The following is a 24,146-nucleotide window of genomic DNA, read 5'->3' as shown; positions in this document are numbered from 1 at the left end:
TGATCCCTGCCACTCTTCTCTTTCTTTCCCTTGTAATAAATTTATGGGTGCAGAGAAACAACTGACTCCATCTATATTTCAATAGGCAATTAGTGCACTACAACTTGTGCAAGTTGCTTCTTAATTGGTGTTAGACCAGTATAATACAGTAGTATACTTTCTTTCCCTGTTGTTATCTCTATTCTGTTAGCCAATAAGATATGACTGCATGCAAACAATCGGAGTAGTGGCTTGAATGTTGGATTACAACTTGGATATCAGGGTTCAAATCCTCAATCACCCATGGAAACCCACTGGATGACTGTGGACAAGTCACAATCTTTTTGCCTCCGATGAAAGCAAAGTTTTCTACTCTTATCTGGAAGTAGCAGGAATCAGTGTGCTGCCAAGTGACTGGAATTAGTGTTAACTTCTCTGTATATTGCCTCTGAGGCCCCTTCCAAACAGCTGTATAAATCCCACATTGGAGTGGATTATATGGCAGTGTAGATTTAGATAATCCAGTTCAAAGCAGATATTGTGGATTATCTGCCTTGATATTATGGGTTATATGGCTGTGTGGAAAGGCCCTGAGAAAATATACAGGGCCAAAAGAGAACTTCTCAAAATCAAGAGTTTTAAAATATATAATTACTGAGGTCAGCAGTGGAGGGAAGGCATTGTTCTGGAAGAATGTATCTTCAAGCTAAACGTAATATCACCCTTAATCCATCTTCAGATGTGAAATTCCCAAGTGCAGTATTCATTTTCCCCAATGTTGATGAAATTGTAAGACCTTGAAACCAAGGCCTACACTGCCATATAAAATCCAGATTATCTGCTTTGAACTGAATTATATGGCAGTGTAGACTCAAATAATCCAGTTCAAAGCAGATAATGTGGATTATCCGATTTAATAATCTGGATTATATGGCAGTGTAGAAAGGGGCTCGGTCAGATATCCCATTACATATACGCAAGTATTCCAAAATCCAATAATGCCCTGAAATATTGAACATTTCTGGTCCCAGTCCTTTTAGATAAATGATTCTGAACCTGTACTTTTCAAAAGTGTACATTAGAGGCTGCTTGTTATGCCTTGTGGTCTTTTCTATCCCCATTCAAAGCAATCATAGCATTCTTTCCCCTTTTCTCACTCTCCCTCTTCCTGAACATATTGGTAAAAATATAATTTCGTAGTTTTGAAAAAAATATTCAAATACCCTTGGGTCTGAGTCAGTTCCATTTGTGAATATAAAGGCAAGTCTAAATTCTTACCAAAGCATGTGTTAGTAGCTGTTTGTTGCCTTAGGAATCAATTTCTTATCTCAAGAGCCATCTCACTTTTTCTGAGTCCAGTTTAATATAGCTCATGAGGTTCTTAAAGCTGACCAATTATTCCCCAATGAATAGCTTCTATTTATACATGTCTATCAGGAGTGGAATTTATGAAAGACACATAAGTTATGCAACGTTCTAATGTTTTCACAGTTGTTAAACCACTCCATCTATTTTAATGAAGAGAAAGTGCATATAAGATGTTGGACTCAACAGCTGCCCAGAATGATGTTAGAAAACCAAGGCTCTAATCCAAACAAACCTCAGATAATTGAATGGAAAGAGCCAAAAATGACTTTTTCTACTTTACATCATTTTATATATATATCACGAAAAATGTAATTGAAGTGGTTCATTGTAATATTTCATTAACTACACATAATAAATTTTAAAGAGAAACACTTTAAAAATATTGTATTTTCTTAAAATGAGCCTTCAACAGCTTCCAGTGGTATCAGAAACTTCATGTTTGCCAGATGGTGAATTTGCCCCAGCTTTTAGTCTGAACTTTAAGGGAGATACCCATCATGTTGAATTGTATCCCTAAAACAGACTCACCAGCTTGGGAAGTTCTTTTAAAGTTAAGACTAAAACTTAGAGCAGATTTACTATTTCACTGACATAACTGCTTTATCTTGTCCATCTGCAGTACATTACTAAATAGACTTATTATATGAAGCATTTTTAGCCATGCCTCTTTTGACCTGCTTTGGTAGAGATAATATGGCAGGGCACATGTATGTGTATGTGTACAAGAGAGGTAGAATCAACTGTCTTTAGCCAGTTCAGACAAGTGTTTATCCTAACTCGGTATCTTTTTATGGAGACAAATAAGCAGTGTTTTTTGAAACTGAGGCAGAGGTCTTTCCCAGCCTGATTACTCAATATGCCTTACCTGGGGAGGCCACATATTAAACTCCAGCCAGCAATACATACGCACTATCTTTGAACTGTATCACTTTCTGCCTATAAAAGGTACATACAATAGTTCATACAATACGACCCTTGTATCTACCAGAGTGGTACTCACAGTTTTACTTACACACATCTGAAAAAAACTGTATTTACTTGAATCTATTGCTCACCTTTTTTTGGCAAAATTATCTTCCCAAAATTAGGGTGCATGTTAGATTCACGTAATATGGTAATCTTAGTGCTGGGCCAAACCAATATAGGAAGCTACTTCAGGAGCCCCTGGGGCTCCTATTGAGGGACATCATCTCTAATTTAATTGCCATGACTCAGTGCTATACAGTACTGGGATATGTAGTTCGTTGAGATATACACTTTATTTATATTCTGTTTTATCTCCCCAGAGGGACTCAGAGTGGATTACAGTATACACATATAAGGCAAACATCCAGTGCTATTTACACAGTGAACAACAACGACATACAATACACAGACAAAGGTAAAGGACTTCCCCTTTCATCTCCGGCATCTGGAGGCGATGCTCAACTCTGGCCATGGGGAGGTGCTTTTGTTCCACTTTTCCATGCTGAGGAGCCTGTTGTTCGTAGAACATCTATGATCGTGCCAGCATGTTGCCAGCATGTCTTCCTGCCAAGTTGGCACCAATTGAGCTACTCACATTGCATGCTTTCAAACTGTTAGGTTGGCAGAAGCTGGAGCTAACAGCAGGAGCTCACCCTGACACGCAGCTTCAAACTGCCAACCCTCTAATCAGCAAATTTCCTGCAGCTAGTGGTTTAACCCACTGTGCTACTGCTGCCCCTTTCTATATAAACATTACTTGACACGCACACACACACCCGATCCCAAACTACAGTCCCTATGGTCCTGTAGCATTGGGCCAGGGCAGTTAAAGTGGATTCATTCTACAGCACAGATGCAGCCCAATCAAATGCCCACATTTCTCAAAACTTCTGTTCTGTGTATGGAGACAGGTTGTCACACAAGAAAGGTTTCTCACATGCAACAGCCATTTATGTATACAATCTTGGCACCATGAGCATACTTTGAGCTTTCTTATTATATTTTATCTTCATGTACCCTAAGAGTCCTTTTCCAGTAAACTGTCACTATGTTTCTTTTCCCCCTCTGGCAATTAGTAATAGGCGTTAAGCTAAAAACCAGGCAGCATATACATACTTTTACATTTTGTCAATTAATGTAGTACACTTTTCATCTAATTGTCAGATTTAAGCCTGCTTTTCATCATACTCAAATCCATAATGTTGGCTCACCAAGAGTAAGATTTATTGAAACATATAATCATAGTCATGTGTTCTTATATTTCCTTTTTAAGGCAATGAAATGATGAAAATGTAGATAATGTTTTCAAGAGGTGAAATCACTGATTTCATGCCATGTTCCACTGATCAGATGTTCACATCAGAAAACAGTCCATATCATTTATGAGTAGTGCACAGACAATTTTTGGCAGGAACAGAAGAAAGACTAGCAATACAAAGGTACCTTTACTTTTAAAGGCTTGGTTTCCATGGATAACCTGCCTTTGTTTGTGAAACACAACATGGTCTGGCTTTTCTTTAGGGGGGAAAAGACATCACCAGTATAATAGCATATGCACTTTTATTCTATATACTATACATATGCATGCATGCATTGGTTTTAATGTTGAACTACGACTCAAAAGACAAAGAGTTCAAATCCCCAATCAGTAATGAAACTAACTGGGTGACTTTAGGCATGTCACACTCTCTGAGCATTAGAGGAAGGCAATGGAAAAATCACTCTGAATAAATTTTGCTAATAAGACCTTTGATAGAATAATCTTAGGGTCACCATAAGTTGGAAAGATATGTAACAACTATATATACATCTTTAAGTGATTAGGAGCACCAAGTTTGGAATCAGAATAGTTTTCTGTTTTGAGGCTCCAAATTTTCAAACAAATCAAACTGTAGACATAGAAAAATCCTTCTGGGGCAATATTAAAATGGGCATAATTCCCTAAGTGAGGTGAGACAAGACCATACTGTGTAGCCCTGTTTCTAATACTATGTCACTCTGTTTTGCTACTACATATCGGATTCCATCCACTGTGCATACAGAGCCAATGCCACCACAATTTTGCACAATTCACAACCTTCCATAGTTGCAATTCCAAATTGTGTGGAAGCATTTGTGTATATATAGTATATGAATATCTTCCTGTCAGAGACAGTCATTCTGCATACATGGATGCCAAAGAGTGAAGGGGTGGTCCAAGAAGGGTAACATTCCCTCTGGTCAGAGTGTCTGATCCAAAGAGGCTCCCAGACTCTCGGGCCCCTTCTACGCTAAACACGCCCATCTGTATTTTAGAATGTGTTTATGAATATTGATGTAAGCTAATAATTTTAATCTGATTTATAATGTACCGTACAGTTTTTATATGTGTGTTTTATTGTAAGCTGCCCTGAGTCCCCTGTTGGGTGAGAAGGGCGGGATATAAATGTTGTAATAAATAAATATAATCCAGATTATCAAAGCAGATACTCCACATTATCTGCTTTGAACTGGATTATCTGAGTCTACATTGCCATATAATCCAATTCAGAGCAGATAATCTGGATTTGATAGGTGTAGAAGCAATGCTGGCTGGAGCTTCTGAGTGCTGAGGTCTAGCAACATCTGCAGCTTCCCGACATGAGACCAAAATGTGAATAAAAGGTTACCCGTTTTCATGTTGAGGTTAAATAAATCTCTACAGGAATGGTGGTGCTCACAGGACAGTTATCAAATAATAAAACAGTGAATGTGTTTGCTTTATACATATAGATTTAATGTGCACTATGTATAGTAGGCCTGCATATTATGTGATGAGTCTATTTCAGAATTCCTTTTGTGTGGTAAATGTTTTTGGAAGCCACCCAGTGTCCCACTCTGGGAAAGGCAGTATATAATTAAATAAATAATTGATGCACTTTTTATGTAATCTGGAACTGTATCTTTCTTACCTGAAATAAACAATGTCTTCCTGATGAAGCATACCATAGAATTGCTCTTGAGTGTTTAGAAAATGCTCTGAACAATCTAGAAAGTGTTTTCTCTAGATCTTCAGTTTTGTTCTACAGTCAACTTCTAGATCAGTGGTTCCCAGCCTGTGGGCTGTGGCCCAGAAGTGGGCCACGAGAACAAAAATCCAGTCTGCAAACTTCCTTTCTCTTTATTTATTTTATTTTATTTATTTTATTCCTGCTCCTTTCCACTGAGCTGACCATTGCATTGGATAGACCACACCATTATTCAATATGGTTTTTTGTGGGCGAGCAGATGGCAACTACTAGATGGCATATTCTGTATCAGAAACTAGAGCTGACGTGTCTATCCAGTGCAATGTTCTGAATCAGCACCCTAAATAATCAAAATTGATCAAAAACTGATTTATAACCCTTTTGGTACTAATGTTGGAGAGTGGTCCCTCGTCAAAGTGGTCCCTGGTCAAAAAAAGGTTGGGAACCACTGTTCTAAATGCAGTTGATTATAGAACCACACTAGAGTTCTAGACAAAATACTTCTCTGGGCATCACTAGGGCCCCTTCTACACCACCATAAAATCCAATGATCAAAGCAGATAATCCATATTATCTGCTTTCAACTGGATTATATGAATCTGCATTGCCATATAATCCAATTCAAATCAGATAATCCAGATTTTATATGGCAGTGTAGAAGAGACTTAGGTCCTCCAGAGCAATTCTATGGTACTCAAAAGTCATTGTGTTCAAATAAAACCATGCTCAGTGAGCTCACATAATAACTGAGCCTACTGTATGTGTTTAATGTATTTTTAATTTTTGAAATTATTTTAAATTGAGCTGTTTCCATTTATTGTAAATTGTCCTTGAAGCTTTGTATGTAGCCATCCTGGAATTCCGTTATGTATAAATATTTTAAATTAATTTTAAAATACAAAAAAAATCTATTCAGTAATGATGAAGGTAAGGATTATAGGACAATATTATGCTTGGATAAAGTCATGTGAACATCATTGTACAATATCTAAGTTACTGATTTTAGAAATAATTTCCAAAATAACATGTTATCATTCACTATTTATTCCATTCTTGTTATACTTTCAAGAATAACATATACACACAGCAAGAAGATAAACATTTTTAAAATGTCTTTAGTAGCAACCCACAGCTGTTCATAAATCATATTTCAAATGAATTATATCTTATCCTGATTTTACTCAATATCTAATGGAGCTGAAAGACAGAGAGTTTCCAAATGCCTTTATGAAAGAGTGGAAATCCCTTACCACTTGGGACTGAACAGTTCCGTCTCCATGTCTCGAGATGTCATTACCACTTGGAGCTCCACAGCTTCACTTCTGTGTTTCTTGTCCAAATTGTGTATCTGTCAAAATACCAGCATACAGTAATTTGGAAACTTGAATAACACTATTGAGTATATAAGCATTTAATAATGAAGTGCTGTCAACAAAATATAAAACAAAAAAAAATTGAGTTATCTTATAGTCTAAATTCAACTATTTGAAGTAGGGTAACTGATGCTGTCATTAGAGATCACTGTGGGTTGGTCATCTGCCAGGAACATCCAACATTGTATCCGAATGCTTGAGTTTCTGTCCATGGCTTTTTAACATAACATACACATGAGGCTATACTCAGTAAGTGATGGAGGAGGACAAGCAGCTGCTATCATCAAAACTAGAGTCCATTTTTTCAAGCTCTGCCAGATAGTGATGGTGTTGACCAAAATAATAAGGAAGTAACAGAGGCATGATCTTAAAGAGATCGTCCTCAGCACTGGTACAGAGATAGAAATGTGATAGCAGCTACCATTTTCTTCCCCGTCTGTCAAATGGCCCTCCAATACAGCTGCTTCAATCTACAGGGACAGAATCTACTCTAGTTCTAACCAAAATCTGTTCACAAATATGGAATACAAAACAATGGCTCACAGATTGAAAACACTCAATATATATCCCAGTCCCAAGAAAGGTGACAACTGGGATTGCAGGAACCACAAACGCATCACATTAATTTCTTGTGCAGGCAAAATCATGCTCAAAATTCTACAATATCAGCTATGCAAGAAACAGAGGCAGCATGTGTCTCTAGTATCATTGACCAATGAATTCACTCCATGGAATCCATAGTTGCTGTATTGCTGAAACTGACACTGGATCCACCAGCTTCCATTGATTGGAAATATTGTGTACTAAATCAGAAGACATTTACTTCTTGGGAGGAGAGCAATGACCAACCCCGATAAAATGGTGAAGAGCAGAGAAATCACACTGGCAATGAAGGTCCGCATAGTTAAAGCAATGGTATTCCCTGTAGTAACCTATGGATGTCAGAGTTGGACCATAAGGAAGGCTGAGCGAAGGAAGATAAACACTTTTGAACTGTAGTGTTGGAGGAAAATTCTGAGAGTGCCTTAGACCACAAGAAGATCCAACCAGTCCATACTCCAGGAAATAATGCCCGACTGCTCAATGGAGGGAAAGATATTAGCGGCAAAGATGAAGTACTTTGGCCAGATAATGAGAAGACAGGAAAGCTTGGAGAAGATAATGATGCTGGGGGAAATGGAAGGGAAAAGGAAGAGGGGCCAACCAAGGGAAAGATGAATGGATAGTATCCTTGAAGGGACTGGCTTGACCTTGAAGGAGCTGAGGGTGGCGGTGGCCAACAGGGAGCTCTGGCGTGGGCTGGTCCATGAGGTCACAAAGAGCCAGAAGCGACTGAACAAATAAACAACAACAGTGACAAATCACTCTTAAGGGCATTTAGTGGACCTTATTTTGAAAATATTTCATAAATTATAGCTAACAGAATACTGCAGTTTGTTTATTAACTGAAACTTGCCACAAGGAACACACTGAACAACCTTTGTTGGTTATTGTTTGCTCCTGGACAAACATATGCACAAGAGTATTGATAATCAGTCAGCATATTGGTAAACAGTGGGTAGGTTTCTGCCTACCCACTCTTTACCAATATGCTGACTGATTATCAGTTTCCTTCCTTTTAGCAGAAGTGGAGTTCATCGCAGTTTCCCAAAATTAAAGCAGACACAAATAAAAGCATATACAGTATTAATAAAAATTAGTCACACAATAGTATTATAGACATTTTATTTTAACATAACTTCTCCCAAATGTCCATTGGGGAAGTGGGGTTCATTTCCACCACATTTGTCAGCCACTTTGGAGCAATTTAGGCACAGGAGAGGGCTTTTTGAAACCTAGGGATTGTGAAAATGTCCCCTATAACTGCTAGAGGCACTCAAGGGGTTTTTTTGGCAGAAGTTGCAGGCCTTCCACAGTTGCCCACTCCTAGTATATATGATTCAAAAACGTGCTAAGGAAAAGTTGTTAGAGAGATATGGGACCTTTAAAAATTAATACAAGAAGAGTTTCTTGCTATGTCACCTGTGGATCACCTGGCTTGCCCATGAATAGAGAGGTTGTTCATATATGCCAACTTGGTCTCGTTAATGTCAGCAATACAGGCAATATTTAAAGTTATAATTCGCCCATTACACATACCAAACGAGGGGGACAGAATAGCAGGTCAGATTTTGTATATAAAGAGCTACTGTCTGAGTATGGATTGTTTAGGATCTAAGTAGGTACTTTGGGATTTGGTACAATGCGTGCGTTCATGATGATCATTTGGGGGAACTGGAAGAAGTAAAAGATATCCTGTTCTCTCCCTCATAAGCTAAAGAATGCTCAAGGCTCATACTCAGTTGAAGTGTGCATATAATGATCCCTACTTATGGCAAAGATATACATGTGTGGGTTTTCTCTGGGGAATATCTGCTTCCTGATCCAATGTGCCAGATAAATATATTGTGTATGTGGGAAAACACGAAATGTTTTTACAAAGGAGGACCTCAGGTACTTTAGACCTACATTACTTATGCTAAGAAAGCTAAAACAAAGCCAGGAAAGGTGGCTGTCTGGGTGGCTGACCAAGATACAACCGTCTGATTGTGAATTTGTTGCACTTCATCACTGTTAATAAAGCTCATGTTAAAAAGGGATCAGGTGTCAGCTAAAAGGGAACTTGGTAGAGCAGTGTTTTTAAAATAACCCGAGGGCTAAAACATAGCTGGTTCCAGAAGGGAAGTTCCTTCTTCTCATCTTTCAATTTAATTGGGACTTCCTGGGCTGAAAACTGAGTGTGAGTGTCTGGTACACTCTTAAGTAATACCAATGCCAGCTGGATTTTAAGTATATGTGTTGCAAAAGCAGTGTTCACGTAATATATGGATGGCATCGTTACTTATCGCTAACAGGAAGAGGGATCATTTTCAGCCTGTTAAGAAAAGAAAGTATAGTATGTGCTGAGAAGAAACTGATTTATTTATTTATTTAATACTCAAATAAATCCACCTGAAACTTTAGAATGCAACAAAGCTTTAATTAATTAATAAATCCAAAAAGCAATCCAAATTTTACATGTTGAGTAAATTAAGCAAACAAAACAAATGTATAGATATTCATTATTATTGTGTAATCTTAGTTTTACCAGTCAGGGAGCTATTTGGGACCCAAAAAAACCAGTTTGGTGACTCTAGGTTTTCTGAGATTTCTCAAAGCAGTGCTCAGAATGCTTCCACATGTTATGGACAATCATAAGCAGGGCTGATGGTTGGTAGGGGGGAGGTACATCAGGCCAAATTATGGGTGCCTAGTGATCCAGACAATTGATACCTAGGATCTGAGCATGTTGCATATGTTTTTGTCTTTCTCAGCATGATCATTGCAGTAAGACTCCTCTCCCCCCACCCCCGCCACCCACACATACATACATGGTTTCATCTACCTGCATACAAAAAAATCCTCTCTAAGAGCTTTCTAGGTTGTCCAGGACAACTTTCTGATATGCTCCCAGCGAAAGCTATTTCTTTCAATAGGCTACCATTTCCCGTTTCCACAGTAAGTTCAGCAGTGTATTCCCTTCAGATACGGGGGCCATATTGCATTTTACCATTGTTCAGATATCCATTATAGAATTGTTGAATTTTATAGAAAATAGTAATGATATACAAATGTTTGCATTGTGTTCTATTTTTAAAAAACAGCTAGTCCATCCTTCCTGTAAAAGAGAACAGGACCAGACTCCAAGTGGGGGAAAGTTAGCAAAGGGACACAATACTACCAGCAATACTATGAGAAAATGAGCAAATATTAAGGGCAGAGCTTTCCAAATGTGTGTCACAACACATTAGTGTGTCGGCTGCAGTTTGTAAGTGTGCTGTGTGAATGGAACGAGAAAGCTCTGGTACTGCGTGAAATAAGAAATAAATCATATATATTTTAAAGGTTATCATGAGATATGTTTTGGCCCCACATGTTTTGTTATTACAGTGTACACATGTGTCTGTATCTCTTATAACAGGTTGGTTTAACCTCCGTTTGGCTAGTTAAACTGAATTACTATGTTGTGAAATGATGCATGCCTAAAAAGTGTGTCACCAACATGAAATGTTTGGAAAGCTCTAATTTAGGGACTGACATTTCACCAAAACCTGCTCAATACAGCCTTGATTTTAAAAAAACGGTTTCATTTCCAGCCGGGCCCGGGGTGTGGGGGGGGGGGGGAGTTGACTTATTTCATTTGATCATATTATTAATGAAAGCTCAGATTTTCAGAATAAAAAATGTTTGCACCGGAACATCCAATTCCAAATGCACATAATGCTTCCACAGGGACATGAAAAAGAGCGTAGAATAGGCAGCAGCATGCCTGTTCTTGTGTTATATATCTGTCTGTCTTTATCTGAAATTTGAAAGGCTAGCCACTCTCACAGATAAACCCAAATAGCTCTATCAAACAGAGCATGAGTTTTAAGAGTTTCCTGCCATTTTCATAACCATAAGCATATGAATTGTAGTTCACATTGAAAAATGAAGTCAGAAAGCTGCCAAGAAAAGATCCAAGCAGTATTACCAGCACTGTTTCATAACCAGTTACAGCTGCTCTTGATCTGACAGCAGCTACCATGGTTTTCTCCTCTCTATCCAGAGCTGAGCTTCTATAAAGGAAGTCATTATGGCAAACCCTTTAATCTGCAAATATGGGGGTTGTTTCAGAGGGCTACTTTTGGCCTATTTTCACTCTCTGCCTTGAGTTTACATTCTCTTGAATTGTTGGCAGCATGGCAGTCGGGTGGTGGTTAGATGATGGTATTTAGTGTGCAAAAGTCTGGACCACAGATGTTTTGTACACATGCTTCTCCATCTTTCTTTTACAAAACCTCGATATCCAGAAGTGAATTTATCTGTACAACCTTTAGTTTCCTGAAACAAAGCATACAAAAAGGTGGCAAGGTAAAACTTGCAATACTTGCTAAGTATGTCTCTGCCAAGAGATTAATGTCATAAGTAATGCATTTTTATTTGACTCACAAAATCATTCAGCCTGCTTTGTTAACCACACTTTCACTACCAAAAAAGAGGTCAGAATCCAGCAGTCTTTGCAGAAACCTGCCTTCTTTCAGACTAGGAAATGTCAAGTTACATTTTCTGGACATTGCCAAGGCCCTTGCAATGCATCACAATTAGGTTGCTGTCATCAAATCAATTGGAAACTTTCAGATAATAATTATTATAGAAATCTTAATTATTTCAAATTGTAACTTCAGGTCATAATGTTTATGACATCTCCTTTTAAGTAATCATCTGAATATATTTGCCAGTAGAATAAACTGTCCAGGCTGTGTAAAAAAAAAAACCCTGTAGTTTTCTTTAGCTGTTTCTTTAGCTATAGGTGAAAGGAGATGTGACACAGTCTGGGCCCATCTCTTCCTGTCTGTGCATTTTGAAAAATGCACTTCCATTTCAAAGGCAAACTTTATTCTGGATTTATGAATCTGGGGAGTGGGTTGAGCTCTTGCTGTTGGCCCCAGATTCTGCCAACGTAGCAATTCAAAAAGATGCAAATGTGAGTAGATCAATAGGTACCATTCCGGCAGGAAGGTAACGGTGTTCCATGCAGTCATGCCAGCCACATGATCTTGGAGGTGTCTACAGACAATGCCGATTCTTCGGCTTAGAAATGAAGATGAGCACCAAACCCCAGAGTTGGACACGACTAGACTTGGTGTCAGGGGGAAACCTTTACTATAATTCCTGGAAAAGAAGTTGTTTGTGTGAAACTTATTACAATCAAGACTTGGTACAAATTGTGTCCAGTAGATGTTAGTTCATTTGGCAACATTGAAACATAAGTGTAACCAGCAATTAATAAAATATTTTTAAACGACATATTTCATATTCACTTGATGTCTAATTCCGGCCGGCTGATTCTGGAAGCACTATTCTTAAAAAAATACCATTTCTGGGCTTTCTCTGTGTTTGGGTCCTCTTCTCCCACTGGAAGCTTGATGTGCTTAGTGTAGCAATAAAATCCTATGTAACTGAATATCTAGAGCTCCAGGATTTTAAAACATTGAGCAGTGAACTCAATTCATCTTGTGAGAATCTGGGCCTCCCTATTATATGCCAGGAAAATATAAAACATTATTCCTTTCTTTATTCAGTACTGAAAATGTTGTCACAATTCATTATCTGTGCAAATGAACCCTTTACTTAAGGCAAGCTGTGGCATTAGACTAGTTGTAGGAGATAATTTCAGCTGAACTTCAGAATTGCAACAACACAACACTGATTAATATAATTAGGCTTTCGTTAATTGGGTCTGCCTACTTTGATAGGCAAGGACAAAAACCATTTGAATTCATCTTCATTGGCGAATGATTTCAAAAGCTTCCTGTTTGAATGCATTGTGTGGATTCATCACACAAGCTCAATTATTAAATGTATGTACCAAGACTTCCAGCATCTGTAATTTGAGGCTACAGAGGGTCATTCTAAGTTTTAATGTTTTTGTTCACATACCCTATATCTTTCCTCTCCAGGCTTAAAATTTACACTGTATCTTACTTCTTCATCAAAAAGAAATAGGAGAAAAAGAGCTTCAGAGCAGAGTTGCAATATAGAGTGGCTTAAGATTTCGCCCAAGGCGAAATCTTGGAAAATTTTAAGCCATTTTCCAAGGGTTGGGCCTTCGAGTGTGGATCTATATTAAACAATAAATGCATTTGATACCACTTTAACTGTCATGGCTCAGTGTCAGAGAATAATTGGTTTTGGAGTTTTCCAAGATTTTTAGCCTTGTCTGCTAAAGACTGCTGGTGTCTCACTAAACTCCATAACATGAAGCCATGGCAGTTCATGCTATGCTCCGAAGATAGTTGTCTTTTTAAAAATATTATTTATTGGAATTGTTCAGACCATATTGGCTCTAGATGTATTTGATGTACAGTATTTCCTGAAGCTGGTATCAGAAGAGTGTCAGTATTGATGTAAGATTGATGGCAGTGTCAAACTGCATTTATTCTAAAGTATAGATGCACCCTAAGAAGGAAATACGAATCTCATATTTAATGTGAAAAGAAAAGAATCAACATTGAAATGCAAGAAGGGAATACGTTAGTTAGTAAAAACATACTTTGCATGAACACAATAATATCTCTCATCAGAATAATCATATATGAAGATTGTGTTATGTATTATATCATGGTCACTAATCTACATTGCCCATTATAAAACTGTGAACAAATTCCTACAATTCTGCTTTAAATACCGTTGCAAGGCAACAAAGCAGTTCTGATTACCAATTCAATGGATGGTGATTGCCAACTCTGAATTTATCCTTATGGATTACATCTGAATGATAATAGCACTGTATAATCCATTGTGTATATTTGGTTTTAGTGATGAATATGAAGAAGATGGATTTTGCCAGCCATACAGAGGAATTGCATGTGCAAGGTTTATTGGAAACCGAACCATCTATATGGAGTCTCTTCATATGCAGGGTGAAATAGAAAATCAAATTACTGGTGAGTAAAGAATTTTGCTTCCTTCTGTTTTAAATTAGATAGTTGTCTTTTGAGCCATTGCATAGTTTTGAGTATAACAAACTCACTCTAGATTTAATATGCTAAATATACTCTCAGTTTTTCTGTCTCATATTCTAAATAATTTACAATTAGCTGTATAAATATATGTGGCTTTACAAATTTTCCATGAACTACATGAATATGAAATTGTACAATTTGTATTTCAACAAGTCTGATTCAGTCCTTGAGGACCACAGACCATATATTTTGTTCTGCTACATTCTTAACAAATCTTCGGTTGTTTTAGGTCCGCAGAAACATTTATAAAGGAATCCCTAATAGGCTGCATTTACTACGGCAAGCTTGTCAAATCTTGATTTGAAATAAGTTTTGAATATTTTTATTGTGATGGTGGTGGTAAAGGAGGAACTGTTTTCTTTTCAATTATGTGTTTATTTGGAAGTGGGGATTTTCCTACTCTCCTGTGGTGCCCCATTTGTGGAATGCCCTCCCCTCCAGGCACAGTTACCATCACTGTTGTTCTCTTTTAGGCACCGTGTTAAAACCTGGCTTTTCTTAAAAGCCTTTGGAGTTAGATCTTGTTACTATTTGAAGTGTGTGGCCAGTCCTTCACATTTGTGGGTTTAATTTTCGTGGATTTGATTACTCACTGATTTGATTGATGTGGTCTCTATAGTAATCTCAAGGTCCTCCAGCATGATTCTGTGCTGATTTTCTGCTGGAAGTTGACCATGGAGTCATACTAGAGGATCTAGAGCAGTGGCTCTCAACCGGTGGATCCCCAGATGTTTTGGCCTTCAACTCCCAGAAATCCTAACAGCTACTAAACTGGCTTGGATTTCTGGGAGTTGTGGGCCAAAACACCTGGGGGCTCACAGGTTGAGAAAGACTGATCTAGAGTTTCCTAGAGACATGCTCAATCAGGGAAAAAATAATTGGTTATTTTGTTCAGTTTTTCCATTTTCACAGGAGTCCTGCAGACCTAATTCCAGATAATCTTGAGGGCTAACTAGAGTTTATACTATTTTTGCCTTTTCTGCTATTTTATTCTGATGATTTGCTTAATGTGTTTTATTCTATTTAAATTATTATTTATAATATTTTTATGGAATATATTCTGTAATATCTGTATTTTTCCAAATATTGCTTTAACTGTGTATTGCTCTGAGATCTCATGATAGAGGGCAGGAGATGTATGCATGTATGCATATTGTTAGAACATGTGCAAGAATGGTAGACATCACATAGTCTAAACCCCTTGTTATCTGTATATTGCAGCTGCCTTCACTATGATTGGGACCTCCAGTCATTTATCTGATAAGTGTTCCCAGTTTGCTATTCCTTCTCTGTGCCATTACGCTTTCCCGTATTGTGATGAAACCTCTTCAGTCGCAAAGCCACGGGATCTGTGTCGTGATGAATGTGAGATTCTAGAAAATGTCCTTTGCCAAACTGAGTACATCTTTGCAAGATCCAACCCGATGATTCTCATGCGTTTAAAGCTACCTAATTGTGAAGATCTTCCACAACCGGATAGCCCTGAAGCTGTAAACTGTATCCGCATTGGCATTCCTATGGCAGACCCAATCAATAAGAGTAAGTGATTAGATGTTGATTTGATATCTTGCTTTTCAAATATCTTTTCTATTAGGTGTTTGCTACAATCTCTAAATCTCAATAATTGATTAAACACTTTGTAAATTCAAAACTTCGTATTTTCAGATTTCTCACTTGGTGGGATGCCGAACTTACATTTCCAAAATCCATCTTCCAAACACAGTTTTCATTTTGTCTTGAATTAGTTTTCTGGCAATATCTTTAGTATGCCAGCAGTATATGCCAAATCATGCTTTTTAACCCCACCAGTGGTTAAATCTACTATTCCAAAGCTTACTCATTAAACTATCCACTAACAGTTCCTTAAAGTAAATGATACCAAATGTAAGTAGACTTCCCAAAAGGCCAAAGGTTGCTGTGCACTGCCTGTGCGTTACGTTAGTTGGCCTAACTCCAGGCTCTGAGTTCATGGTAGATCAGAGTCTGATTAGAATGAATGTAATATCAAATGGCTTTATTTCAAAGATAGCTTGATAACAATTGAGTCTCACAGTTTCCCTTCATTTTCATGCCAGAGTAAGGGGTTCCTTTCAAAGTTTCCAGGGCAATCTTGAGTTCTTATTTTTATTCAATTCTAAAAAATATTTGGGATAAGTTGTGTTTTGTTACTGAAACCTCATATTTAAATATTCTAAGGAATATGAATAATTGGCAAACCTAGCATTTCTGGCTTTGAAAACTGAGAAGACGAATTACATTTCGGGATATAAACCAGTAAAAACATGCCATGCCATACTGGTACTCCTCAGTCACTGCTGCATACAGTGCCCACCTGATTTGCTACAATTAACTACTTTCTTCTTTTTTAGACCACAAATGCTATAACAGCACAGGAGTAGACTACCGAGGGACCGTGAGCATCACAAAATCAGGGCGGCAGTGTCAGCCATGGAATTCGCAGTATCCACATACACATACCTTCACAGCTGTCAGATATCCAGAGCTGAACGGGGGCCATTCCTACTGCCGTAATCCAGGCAATCAGAAAGAGGCTCCGTGGTGCTTCACCTTAGATGAAAATTTTAAATCGGAGCTTTGTGACATCCCAGCCTGTGGTAAATATAAACCAATAATCTGTACGAGATGGATCAGTCTGAAATGTGAGAACTCCTAATGCTGTCCCATTTTGAGAGGCAATTCATTTTGCCGTTCTCAAGGATATCTTCCACTGCTTGACAAGGCGAAAGATGCCAACATATTTTAGCTTAAAGCACTATTGCCAATAACTAAGACAGGCTTTCTAGCATTTTAGTATGCTAGGGACCTTAAAACTATAGGGAAGGGAGGGTGTCTATCAGGAGATTGACAGAGGGCCATATTCAGCCATTGGAGGGCACCAGATCAGATTTGGTCCCAGCATATGAAGTTCTCCAGCTCTACATGTATCAAACTTACATGTGACATTATTTGTGTGCCTAATCCATTAGATTTTGTTTCAGAGGAGAAAATGTGTATGTAGTGTTCAGATCCAGAATCTGTTCCTCATCCAGACTGGAACACCATTCTGAAAATTGCCCCCTGCTTGGCTGCTTTTTTCCTCTGGAAGTGCTGTTAGTTGAAAAATGCAGCTAGGAGAACTCTCCAATGACAAAAAATAGGCACACATAAGTTTAGTTTGGTTTGGTTATGTGTATATGTGGCACTAAGATCATTTTGTCTGAGGAAGTAGTTACAGAAGAAAAGATCTCTTGTGCGGTGTTTGGATAATTAACAGCAACATCTTTTTTTTTAAAAAAAATAGCATTTTTGCACCTTGTCTACTTGTATACAGATTAGCAAAGCGATGCATTCATGATAACAACAACAACAACAACAACAACAACAACAACAACAAGGTGGTCCCAGTGGTGATCGGCACACTGGGTGCAGTGCCTAAAGACCTTGGCCTGCACTTGAACACAATTGTCACTGACAAAATTACCATCTGCCAGCTGCAGAAGGCCACCTTACTGGGATCTGCACACATTATTCGCCGATACATCACACAGGCCTAGACACTTGGGAAGTGTCCGGCGTGTGATTCAGTACAACAGCCAGCAGAGCGTCTGCTGTGGACTCATCTTGTTGTGTTTCAAATAATAATAATAACAGCAACAACAACAACTTTGTTCTTATAACCCACCACCATCTCCCTGAAGGGACTCGAGGCAGCTTACACAAAGCACAAGGTGCCTATAAAACAGAACATAAAATAGACACAATATAAAATACAACTGAATAAAATATATAAGCAAGTAAATAACAACATAAAATTCAGATTAAAACAGCACTCATCCATCAATGGCGATTAATGTAAACATGGCCAGGCTGTAAACAACAGGGCAAGGGAATGGAAATAAATGCAAAGCTATAACCATGGGACGAAGGCATGGGATGAAGTTCAAGGCTGCATAATAATTTCGTATTAATTAATTTTGAATTAAACATTAATCCAATATTACACAAATGTTGTCTAGTGAAATGCAACAGGCTATGCCAGATTTCATTAAAATGTGAATGAACAATTTCTATATACTTGTATTGAAAAATACCCATGGCTTTCCCCCTTAAGAAGAAAGCATGTGACATAGAATGGAAGCAAGAAGATACTGTAAGAGGGAATGTACCTGGGATTCAATGCATTGGGGAAATAAGCCTTAAAAATGTTCTACACATGTTTTATGGGGGAGGGGGGGGAACCGGGTTGAATGTAGGGGAATTGGTTTTTATATTACTTTATATTTATACTATACTAGCGGAATAGAGTGGATTAGTGTTCTGACTATAAACTGGAATAATGATTCCATATGCTCATAATTATAAGGGAGAGAAAGAAATGCCTACATTTGTTGTTTCAGAAAATTCATTTAAACATCATATGTTAGGAAAAAAACTTTGGGCTTGACTTTGGAAGCCCCTAATGCTGTCTTATATTCATGGGTCATCATTAAGGAGAAGAAGACTCCATGTGTAATTAGCCCTCCTTAACAAGGGGATAGCCAAAGATACGTCTTATGAGAAGAAAGCGGGAATAAGTTTGAGCATACAAATATACATATCAAATGAGTGCTTACTTAAATAAAATTAAGAAGGGAGAAGTGTCCAAGCCCACCTGTGCTGCCATCAGCTGCAGATGGTTTGGGTTATTAGTTACATCATTTGTGCTTTGGTTTCCCACACTAACAAATGTGAAAGATTACATCAGTCTACAGATCAGAGGGCCAAAGAAATGTCTTTACAGTTTGTGGTGGTTCTAATTATATTTGCTTTTCTGTAGTTGCCCATGAGCTGAATTAAAATTATCTCTTGTGGCTTGTGAATTACATTATTCCCCTCCCTGCCCAGGCGCATACATTTCTTCAATTTTATGCCAGTTTCCCATGGGTTCTGTGTTCCATGTGTCTGAGTTCCAATATCATTTTTTCCTGCTCTGATGTTATTGAAAAATTATTTTCCCAATTTTAAATGCAAAATGGACCTATGTCTTCATTGTCTTAGAACACAGGATAAGTATGTTACTCCTTCAAACTACACATTAATGGTCACATTAATTGGCATTTTTGAAAAATGCACAGTGCTACTGAAGTGTGAAGTATTCACAATTCAGTTCTTAGGCTCAACTCTTTTTGAAGTTCAGAATACTCTGAATGTGTGGCATGCTGAATTGAGAAAGTGATTTAATTGCAAGGCATTTAAAACTAACAAGGCTTTATAGTGTTAGCTGAGCTTTAGACAAATGTTAATTCCACTTAATTGGTGATGAATTGCACATGGAATTATCCCTGAAGCCTCCATGTAGATTTCAGTCTCAGATTAGAAACCGTGCTAGTAATATCATTAGGCGCCCTTCTGGCAAATGCAGTAGTAAAATATATTCAAAATACTGAGCAATAATTAAGCTGAAACTCCGTGTAGCGATAAGAGTGCAAAGTATTTGAAAGAATACAATGGGAAAGAATTCTGAGTTTATTGAGGGTGCTTCAGAATAAAAGGTAGTAATAAGTTCAAGCTTGAAGCAATAGTGAAGACATCTGAGGCATAATGGAAGGATAATGGAAGGAGTAAGAAAGAGGTTTTGATTCTAGATGTGAGGTCTTAATTTTTAATGAGGCTGTAATGCCAGAACCCCCTTGTGTTATTGATGGACAGTCATGAAGTAGTTAAAGGAAGAAGGTCAATGCTGTGTTTGTTGGCTGAATAATTTTGCTTTTCTCAGTAGTCCCAAACATGTACAATCTTGCAGGTTTCGATATCAGTGTTTGCTAAGCTTCTTTTTGCTATCTAATATAAAGAAATATGAAGATTGTTTAAAAAAAGAAAAGGTGAAGATCAAGAAAAAGGAACAATATATGGATTACATTTTGTTGAATGAACACATACCTAGATACAACTATATATTAGCTAGGCCCAATGTTCTAATGTGATTCTGCTTTTTAAAAACTATTATTATTATTATTATTATTATTATTATTATTATTATTATTATTATTATCGTGTCAGAAGTAACTTGAGAACATACTGCAATTAGCTTCTAGTGTGATAGAATTGTCCGTCTACAGAGATGTTGCCCAACATCCTGCTCTTGAATTCGAACCAGCAACCTTCAGATCAGCAATCTAATCTTCAGGTCAGCAGTTTAGTCGGCACAAAGATTTAATCCATTGCGCCATCGCAGTTCCTATGTGATTCTGCTTACTCTACGTAATTGGCAAGTTTTTTATTTGGTTTAAATAAACAAAATAAATAAATGATAATTAAAACAAAACATCTGAGTATCCATAAAAAGGAAAACAGAACAATACTTTTTGTCCTGTTATTTTTGTTTTTGTTTTAATTTTCACAGTGGCTCAAATCCCAGCTTAGTCATTGAAATCCACTGCGTGACCTTGAACAAGTTGCATTCTCTCAGAGCCGGGGAAAGGCAAATCCTCCCTAAACAATTTTTTTCAAGCAAACCATGTGATAGGTATCCATGTTCACCATAACCTAGGAATGACTTGGAGACAGTCAACAACAACTTCACAACAGTAAGAGCTTTTTATCAGTGGAATAGATACATGTAGTAAACTTGGTTTCATTGCAGATTTTTAAACAGATGTTGGAAAAGGCTACCAGGGGATGATGTGGATTCCTGCAATGGCATGTTTTTGAACTGGATGACTCTTGGGATCCATTCAAATGGTTTGATTCTATGAGTGTGTTACCAGTTCAGCAAGTTGTGGCTTGTTGGAATGAGAATAAGCAGGACAATTAAGTGAAGACTGCCCTTCCCCTGTATACTTGGCTCTGGAAAAGGTTTACTGGTGATTAAAGTGGAAAATAGTCCATGATAACTAAAGTTGGAAGTTGGTTTAAGTGTTTCTATAGACCTGGATTACAAACCAGAATTTCTAAAGCGCATTTAAGCCAGAGGTTTAAGTTCTTGCATAGCAGTAAGTTACGTATTTATTTATCATGTCAGAAGCGAACCGAGGTTACATTTGTCATGTTCTGTATTTAAAAACACAAAGTTAACAACCCGACATTATACTAAATGTCCTGCTATATATTCTACAGCAGTGGTTCTCAACCTGTGGGTCCCCAGGTGTTTTGGCCTACAAGTCTCAGAAATCCCAGCCAGTTTATCAGCTGTTAGGATTTTTGTGAATTGAAGACCAAAACATCTGGGGACCCCCAGGTTGAGAACCACTGGGCTAAGTGCATTAGTGTTTTTGGGTGGGTTTGGGGGGGGGGGAGAGATGCATACTCTTGTTTCCAGGTTCCCGTGTTGATGTTTGTTTATTATTTATTATCCTTACAATAATAGATCTACGGTGCTTGTAGTTGGCTCTGTAGAAGTCTTAGGGCAGTCGTCTTTAAACACTAGTCCGTATGGGTTCTAGTCCCAGATCCTTTGCAGAGTTTTGATTTGACCCATATTGTCTCCTCCTTTTAACAGGAGAGGGCATAGGCTTCAAAAGCTCTTTGCCTTTCCCTGTTGTGCAGTCAATCAGGAAGCCATGTATATAAATGAGAAAGCATTCAAATACATCTCTTATATCCATTGTATCTAAACTGGGCTAGTGCCTGTGAAAACTGTTTATCTACAATATACTTAACCAAACCAATTGAAATTATCTAAATGCGGATGTGAATTCAACTCCAGTTCATGGAAACCCTTTCATTGTCTTGACTTTAAGATGAAAGAATATATCATGCCCACTGGATTTCTATGGCTCAGCAGGGATTTGGAGCCCCCAGTGGGGCAATGGGTTAAACCCTTTGTGCTGGCAGGACTGCTGACTTTAAGGTTGGGTTGCTGACCTGAAGGTTGCTGGTTCGAATCTGGGGAGAGCACGGATGAGCTCCCTCTGTCAGCTCCAGCTCCCCATACGGGGATATGAGAGAAGCCTCCCACAAGGATGGTAAAACATCAAACATTCAGGCGTCTCCTGGGCAAACTCCTTGCATACAGCCAGTCTCTCACACAAGAAGCAACTTGCAGTTTCTCAAGTCGCACCTGAGATGGGAAAAAAGAAGGGATTTGAAACCTAGCCTGCCGAAATCCTAGTCCTGCAGTCAAACGACTACCTCTTACTAGCTCCAGGTCCTGACTTGGCATTCAGCAATAGTAATCTGATGTGTCTGCTTTATTTAGGAATAGTAACTAGATTCAAGAGTACAACCTTCCTCAAAAAAACCTTTTAATACTTTAAAAAATGTTGGGCTATTCCAAAGAAAATTGAAGATCATGGAACCATCAAATGGGACAGAACTAAGTCAAAGAAAATGTAGAATATTAAAGCTTTTGACAAATTCTGTTTCCTCTGGTATATTTTTTTCCTCTTTATTAGAAGAAACGGGAAAAGGGATGAGGTATGTTACAGGTATTGCTGCCAAAATTCCAAAAGCATTTCACATCCACGGGATTGCATCAAGAGGTTGTAGCACTCCTGTTCTTTCTCATCTCTTTCATCACCTAACCATATGTAGTGGGCTTTTTATTGCCAATTCATATATTTTCTTACTGCTTGTCTGATTACATATCAAAATTTCTAGCTCTCACTCCCATCTAGACCAAAATACATTTACCTGAATGAACCCACTCCCAGTTCTTCCAGTAGCATACCTTTGCTGGCCAATATTTATTGTGGCTACATCATAAAAGTCCTGGGTGTTGCTAGGGGTCAGTTGCTAACAATCCAAAAATAGTGTGGGAGAAGGTTATCTGATTTTCCTGTCTTTGAGGAATAGTTCAGACAAACTCATATTCTTCAGCATTAAAAAAAAATGTAACATGTACACTTGCATTGAGCAAACAACCAGCATCACAAGATTTGACTGAATAATTTATACATTATGAAACTCTTCTCCCCATACCTGCAATTATGTATGCTCACGAACACACAAGGATAATTCCTTGCCAGTTCAGATGTGATTTCCACATGCCCTGCTCTTTTCGTGCAGACAAAATGTTATTTCAGTAACATTGAAAATACAGCCTTTTTTGAACTTCTAAAATAGAAATAGCACAACACTGAGAACATTAGGGTGATATCGTTGGGAAAAGGTTTAACATTGAAGATAGCCTTAACATTTTGATGTATGATATAAAATTACAAATGGAATTAAATGTTTATATTGTCGGTTGTCTTTGTGTTGACTTTTCTCCTCCTAACTTTTCTCCTCTTTCCCTCCTACCCATTTCTCCTCCTAGCTATTAATTTATGGAAAGATGTTATTGCTTATGGTTTTATACCCTCAGATCTTTTATCTCCTGAGTTATTTATGTTTCTATTTTACCCCACTTCATTCTTGTAGTTACATTTTATGGCCTTCCTTGGGTTGTTGCTTATTTTGTAGTTAATCTCTTATTTCTTTGGATTTGTTCCTGCAAGTGTAATTATATTTTTAAGATTATATTATCTTTCATAAAGTTGTCCAAAATGCAAAAAGGATAAAAAAGATAAGAAAATACATGACAACAGAAAGGAAAAAAATGTTCCTACACACAATTGAATTAGTAGTTAAGAGAAGATGGGCAGAATTCAGTGCTGATCTTTTGCTGGGGAAACAGCAAAGCTCAACATAAGCAATTAGGGGGTGATTTCCTCCTCAATGGCTTTTCAGACTATCAACCATGATCCCCGGGACCAACTTCCAATGGCAGCTTGCAGTAAGATATGGCAGTGGTTCTGATACCACCTGATCTGTTTCAGAAAATGGTGCTGGGCACTGGTCTACAATATCTTTCATATTAAACTGCAGCTCCCAGAGGTCCTTGCTGTTCACTGTGTTCAGTAGGGTTGCTGTGGCATATAGTTTGACAACATCTGGAGGACCACACACATCCATGCTAATATGCATTC

General features: G+C 37.9%; 1 protein-coding gene across 1 annotated transcript in view; it reads left to right on the top strand.

Annotated features, from left to right (window-relative positions):
- Positions 1-24,146, top strand: part of ror1 (receptor tyrosine kinase like orphan receptor 1) — a 231,820-nt gene that overhangs the window by 199,795 nt on the left and 7,879 nt on the right. Inside the window, exons 5-7 of the mRNA XM_008109320.3 lie at positions 14,054-14,181; positions 15,481-15,798; positions 16,629-16,874. Coding sequence (XP_008107527.1) covers positions 14,054-14,181; positions 15,481-15,798; positions 16,629-16,874 — 692 coding nt within the window. The remainder of the gene's footprint in view (positions 1-14,053; positions 14,182-15,480; positions 15,799-16,628; positions 16,875-24,146) is intronic.

This window comes from Anolis carolinensis, chromosome 4, assembly GCF_035594765.1.
Source record: "Anolis carolinensis isolate JA03-04 chromosome 4, rAnoCar3.1.pri, whole genome shotgun sequence".
Lineage (NCBI taxonomy): Eukaryota > Metazoa > Chordata > Lepidosauria > Squamata > Dactyloidae > Anolis > Anolis carolinensis.
This window is presented reverse-complemented; position numbering and strand designations above follow the sequence as displayed.